Source organism: Erythranthe guttata, chromosome 8 (genome assembly GCF_056151865.1).
Source record: "Erythranthe guttata isolate IM_541 chromosome 8, IM_541, whole genome shotgun sequence".
Lineage (NCBI taxonomy): Eukaryota > Viridiplantae > Streptophyta > Magnoliopsida > Lamiales > Phrymaceae > Erythranthe > Erythranthe guttata.
In genome coordinates this window covers 6,169,521-6,176,663 of record NC_142540.1, presented here as the reverse complement: position 1 = coordinate 6,176,663, position 7,143 = coordinate 6,169,521, and the positions used below count along the sequence as shown (strand labels likewise).

Below are 7,143 nucleotides of genomic sequence, written 5' to 3'. Positions count from 1 at the left end.
AAAAAATACAATTCCGAAGAAGGTGGCGATGAAGTGGTCCACTTGTCATGTTCTTGGCACTGACATTATCGAGGAAGCATCCATCCATTTTTTAAAACTCTGTGCATCATAATTAATTAATTAATTTGTAATTTATTTTGATACTTTGACTTAGTCGTCACTCGTCACCAAACAAACCAAAATGCAATTTGGACATATTGTAGGGGTACTTGTAATAATAAATAGTTAATATAATTTCATGCAATGATATTTCATGGAAGCTTCTTTTCGGCCTTCTCTTAACGTCTACGATTCAATATAGTCTTGGGCCTCTTTGCTATTTCTTGACGTTGACTTTATTTTTTTAAATTAACCGAAGTCATATATATATATATATATTTCATATTTCATATAAAAATATAAAATGAAATGGGTTAAAACTTGTATTATTTTAAAATAAAAAAATATGAATATTTACTTATTTTTGAATTTTTTTCTAAAATATAATATGAGACGATGCCGTGAATCCCCAAAATATTAAGTATGATACATTATTTAATTCGGATTAATTTAGATTTTTTTATTATGCTTAAACTATGATAAAATTATAATACAAATGCCATTTTAATAAAATAAAAAAACTATCAATATAAACTTATTTTTACAATGTCTTTGAACCTATTTTTTTTTTCGGGCCGCTGCCCCGAAGCCCAAAATTTTACTTAGCCCCACCTATATTTTAATCCTGGTTCCACCCCTTATAATATATATATATATATATATATATATATATATATATATATATATATATATTGTACTTAATGTGTTAAAGTTAATTTTATAATTTATTAATAGAGAACCATATTTTGTAAAGAGTTACCTAAGTGAGGTTGCAATTCCTTTTTCAACTTTCTTGTACAAATCCAATAGGTTTTAGTTAATAACTTTAAATTATTTGATAAATCTTCTATTATATTGCTCCTCTCTGTTATTTATTATTTTCATGCAATTGTTTTTTTTTTCTTTTTTTTTTTGGGTAAATTATACACACCCCCTGAGGTATGCTTAAATAACTGTAAGGTCCATGTGGTATCGATAATTACACTTAGCCCCCTGAAACGTAGTCAGAAACTCTAATGGGATAATGAATTGGATACGTTATTCCGATAGGGTTCTAACGGACTATTGGTTTCAGAAAGTGGTGAAGACAACAAAGAGCTATGTGGTGACATGTATATATATATATATATATATATATATATATATATATATATATATATATATATATATATATATATATATATATATATATATATATATATATATATATAATAAAGGTTTTTATTTGAAGTAAAGAATTGTTGGATTAAAACACAAAATGTGATAACAAAATTTCAACCTCATAAGTTTCACAAAGGTAGCTAGGTTGATATCTTTGTGTTTGTGTTGTACACGAAGATATATTACTTGCGTTTTCAATGAGGCGTAAATATGGTATCTTTGCATCCGTTTCAAACATAATTATGGACGTAGTGTGTTTGATTCAGTCGCAAAATTTACCAAAAATGCAAACTTTAGCATTGAAATTTAAAAAATTCCTCTCTTCAACCGTTTTATCCTCTAATATATGATAAATTTATGTTCATGTGCAAAATAATATCCTCGAAAACTTTACATAAAAATTGGTTTGAAGAATTAGATGATTGGAGGTAGACACGGCCATGGGCCGGTTTTGGGCCTGGAAGCGGCCCGTTGACAACCCGACGCAACCCGTTGATCGGTGAACCGGCCCGGAACCCGTGAATCGGCCCGTCGTCCCCGGGACAGGCCCGGTTCTATGAAATGGTGAACCGTGAACCGCCAGGCCGACCCGGTGGTTCACCCGGATTTAAAAAAATAATAATTAATAAAAAAATAATAATAAAAAAATAAAAAAATTTCAAAAAAAAAGCAAATAACGGCTAGTGAACCGGCCGTTATTTGTTTTTTCTGAATTCCCCCCCCCCCACACACACACATTTTTTTCTATAAATACTCTCACACTCCAATTTTTCATATAATTTACTTCTTCATCAAATATTTCAAAAAAAATAATAAAATAAAATAAAATAAAAATTCAAATTTTCCGGCCCGACCCGGAACCGGCCCGGAACCGGCGGACCGACTAGGCCCGCCAAACCGTGCATATGACGGGCCGGTTCTGGTTCCGGAAAAAGTGAATCGTGAACCGGTACGAACCGGCCCGGAACCAGCCCGAACCGGCTCGTGGCCGTGTCTAATTGGAGGGTGTTAAATTAAAAAAAAAAATCAAATTGGGATAAAACGGGTACACAAGTGATAATATTCCATATAATCTCGAAGAGTCCACTAAATTTGAAACCGCAAAGATGGACATGTAAGAAAATTTATAGTTGAGGATGATTGTAATTACTCAAACAGGAGGGAATTTTCGTAACTTGAAGCTGTTTGTCATTTACGGTTTATACAAATATAAATTTGTGTACATTGCATTTGTTTCTTGATTAATTATTATTTTAATTAATTAATCAATGTATTCCCCCTATATTGACCCCAAGTCCAAAACTGCCCAAATAAAACTCCAAACAAGTCAATTCCTGCCCTATACAACGTCCCCATTCTTTCTCTCTCCAACTTTCTCTCTCTAAAATAATTTCTCACAGATCATCAAAAGAAAAGAAAAGATAGAACAACAATGGACAGAGAACAAGAAGAAATCCAATTCCTAGGGTTCTTCGGCATCCTGAAAGAATCCATAACAATAGTTTCATCATGGCGGAAGATCTTCACCCAAATCACACTCGCCCTAATCCTCCCCCTCTCCTTCATCTACTTAGCCCACATCCAAATCTCGGAGCTCCTCTTCTCCAAAATCATGCTCAACGAATTCATCCTCGACAGAACCGCCGAGGGCACCCGCACCCACGACCGCATCTCCGGCGCCCTCTCGTCGGAGTGGACGGCCTTCTTCCTCTTCAAAATCGGATACTTCGTCTTCTTCATCGTCCTCTCCCTCCTCTCCACCTCCGCCGTCGTCTACACCATCGCCTGCATCTACACCGCCAAGGAAATCGCCTTCAGAAAGGTCATGAGCGTCGTCCCCAAGGTGTGGAAGAGGCTCGTCGTCACTTTCATATGGAACTTCGTCATCGTGTTCGCGTACAACGTCGTTTCGATAATCGCCCTGTTTTTGGGGGCTGTGTTGTTCGGGTCGGTTCCGGTTGTCGGGACGCTTTTTCTGATCCTGTTTGGGGTTTGTTACTTTGCTGGATTCTTTTATATAACGATAATATGGCATCTGGCTACCGTGGTTTCCGTGTTGGAGGAGAGCTACGGGTTGAACGCGATGGCGAAGAGCCAGGCGTTGATCAAGGGGAACATGTGGGTGTCGTTTGCGGTTTTCTTCGTCGTCGGCGTTTTCTTCTTCGGGATTCAGCTGATCTTCGAGTTTCTTGTTGTGGTGGGTAGTGATGGAGAAGGGGTTGGTGCTAGGGTTGGATTTGGGATTTTTTGCCTCGTTTTGATGTCGATTTGGATGCTCTTCGGACTTATTACGCAGACGATTATTTACTTCGTATGCAAATCGTATCACCACGAAAATATCGATAAGTCGTCGTTGGCTGATCATCTTGGGGGTTATCTTGGAGAGTATGTTCCTCTTAAGTCTAAGGATGTGCAGCTTGAGCAATTTGAAGTTTGAGTTTTTTTTATTTTAATTGTTGGGATTGTAATTAGTTGTAATGTATGTCTCCACTCTCCATGCTTTCTATTGTTTCATCTTCATATATATATACAGAAAACAAGAAGAGAAAAATAAAAAAAATTAGCAATTTGTTGGAAAATATATTTTGTTTATTTGAATTGGTGAATTGGATTATAGTAATAATTTGCAGAATTTCCTGTGGTGTATTGGAAATGTTTGATGATGGGTGCTCAACAAGTGTTTGGTGAAATGTCTGAGTGAAAGACACAAAACAAATGATTGAAAGGTGAAGCTCAAGTTATTCACCTTCTCTACAAATGAAAATCTTTATATAAAGGAAGCTAGCAAATAAAATCCCAGCTTATCTCCTTCCTACAATGCAAAATTTGAGTGGTCTAAAACAAAAAATTAAGGGTAAATTACAACCACCCCTGAGATATGGTAAAATTACAAAAATTCCCCTTCTTGTTTGGATAATTACAACCACCCTCTTACGGTTTCAAATTTAGTGGAATCTTCGAGATTATATGGAATATTATCACTTTTGTACCCGTTTCATCCCATTCGAACTCCACATTTTGAAGCAAGATAATCATAATATATTAATGTGGGTTTTTTTTTTTGGCTTGTATATATCAGATTGTGGTGCATAAAAAACTGTATGTTTAAACAAAACGAGTATAAACTAGAGCATAATCCATGAATTCTAGATGATTATGTTGAATTTGACACCATAAGGGTGGAGATGTAAGAAAAAAATTATAGTAGAAGGGGTAGATGTAATTATCCAAACAATATGGATTTTTTCATAAATTGACCATATCTCAGGGGTTGGTTGAAATTTACCCAAAATTTTAAAATGAGTCGAAATTGGGTATTTTGTAGCTTTTTAAGTAAATCTAAAATAAACCTTTTCGTAGAATATTTAGCAATTTATAAATCAAATAACAAAGAAATGGGATAATTTAATCAAAAGTTTTAATTTGCCTAATTGGGCAAATTACGGCCATACATCTAAGATAAAGTCATTTGGGTATTAACAACAACTCTATCTATTGTCTTACATATCTATTCTTACGGTGTCAAGTTTACCTATTGAAATAGGGGGTTTTTCGTATGAGAATGCATATGTGAAAGTTGTAGTTATAATTACCCAAACATGAGGAATTTTTGTAATTTGACATCACCTTAGGGGGTTGATCGTAATTTGCTAGAATTTGTAATATTTGGATCACATTAGGGTAAATGGCATTTTGCACCCTCAAAACTAATGTCATTTAGCACAATACACCATTAATTTCAAAAATAGCATATTGCACCATCGAATTATTATTTTCATCGCCAAAAACAGGTTCAACTCTTGGGAAAAAAAAATGTGACCCTTGTTTTGTTCGATAGGAAATGGACAAGACCCTACAAAAACTCATTTTGTGAGAATTGAACGAAATAGGTAAATTTAAGCAGTGTTCTAAAAATCGGCCGAGGCGGCCGATTAATCGGTCTCCGAGGCGGAGGCGGTCCAAAACCTTTACGATTTTAGTGTAAGGGTTTGAAAAATCGGTTTTTTGCCTGTAAGGCGGTTTTAGGCGGTCTGAGGCGGTCAAACCTTTAAGGCGGGTCAAACTCGGTGGCAAAAATCGGTTTTCCTTTTTTTTTTTTTTCTTTTTATAATTCAAAATAAAAGTTGGATTTTAATAAAAGAAAATATGAGTTTATGCCTTATTTTGTTTATGTTAATTGTTATTGTTAAAGAACTAATGATGTATGCCATGAATGTTCTAGAATAAATGTAAATTCAAAAAAAATGTTTTTTCTATTTATATTTTATAAGGATATTTATGTATTATGATCTTATGATTATTAAACTTTTATTATGTTATTAGGATGTATACATGATGGAGATATAACTATGTTTCAATATCCTTTTATATATGTTTGGAGTATGTATAAATAATATTTAGAAATATATTATATTAAATTTTAAAAACTGATTTATTTTCGATTTATCACCGATTAATCACCGTCGCACCGATTAATCGTGAGTCGGTGCCTGATCGACTCGGACCCGATTACCGATTTTTACAACCTTGAATTTAAGGCATCGTGCCACTATTTAATAAGTTCAGGTAAAAATATATAAATATTTAGTCTAGGGGGGTAACGTGCAAAATGCATGATAGTTTGGGGGCAAAGTGCCGGTAATGAGTAACCCTGTTTATAATTTAAATGCTTAACTGAATTATTTTAGAGTAAAAAACGGTTTGCCCCCTAAATTAATGGTCATTTTGCACTTTGCCCTCTAAACAAAAAAAAAAAATTGCACATTTTTACCTAAACTCATCTAATTTGTTGCACGGTGCCCCCTAAACTGAATTTTCCGGCAATTTTGGACGGAAAGTTAAACACGTGCATTGCACTCGAAATTTGAAGGGGTAAATTGATACATTCTCTTCCATTTTACATATTAAATATTAATTAAATCATTAAAAAAAAGGTAAAAAAAAAAAAAAAAAAATCACCTGCAACATCATCTTCCCTCGCCCACCCATCACCCGCGATTTACCTACGCACTCCAAAGCTCGATCTTGCAAAACAGAGTAGTTTAACAATGGGATGGTGGGCGGTTGTGGGCTAGGGTTGTGGTCTGGGGTTATGGGCTGGGATTTGGGGAATAAAAAGAAGAATAAAAAAAGATAAAAGATAAAAGATAAAAAAAGCATGTGCCACGTGTTTTGATTTTTTCCTTTTTTTTATATGATTATTTTATATTAATGCATAGAATTTAAGTAAATTGACAAATTTACCCCTGTAAATTGCATGTGCAAAGCATATGATTTAATATTCCGTCCAAAATTGCTGGAAAATGCAGTTTAGGTAAAAGCATTCTAATTTTTTTTTTGTTTAGGGGGCAAAGTGCAAAACGACTCTTAATTTAGGGGGCAAACTGCTTTTTCCTCATTATTTCATAAGTAAATCAAGTTTTGAAATAATGAGGAAAAAGCACTAGATTTATATAAAATATCATAAACACCCTTCAAATTTGTAATTAACCATGTTCCCTTGTATTTGCTTTATCCTCAATATTCAAAGTTTTCTTTTCCAATGAAACCTAAAAGTATAAAATAAGATTACGCTGAATAAAACGTAACCCATTTTTCAAATTTTATAAAACAACAATATCAAAAATCTCTAATTCTCCTTTTTAAATTTATTTCTACATAAGCGCTCTTAATTTATGTTTTCAATAGCGTAAATTTCTGCTCCTTTTGACATTCATGTAGTTTCTCTGACGGCGGTATCCTTCACTTAAGGTGGATAAGATGGGATTTTGTTGTAAAGATTCTAATCGGAAATGCTGGAGTTTTTTTTGTGAATATTATAATTAATCTGGTGATGGACAATTTATGAATTTGTACGGAATATATGTAAAAGAGGAAACATGA

The 7,143-nt window shown here is 33.9% G+C and overlaps 1 protein-coding gene across 1 annotated transcript; it reads left to right on the top strand.

Moving 5' to 3' along the window:
* Positions 1-2,577: 2,577 nt before the first annotated feature.
* Positions 2,578-3,839, top strand: LOC105973251 (hypothetical protein). The gene has a single exon (XM_012998272.2). It carries the CDS (start codon positions 2,693-2,695, stop codon positions 3,695-3,697), a length of 1,005 nt encoding a protein of 334 aa, XP_012853726.2. The 5' UTR covers positions 2,578-2,692; the 3' UTR covers positions 3,698-3,839.
* The last annotated feature ends 3,304 nt before the right edge of the window (positions 3,840-7,143 follow it).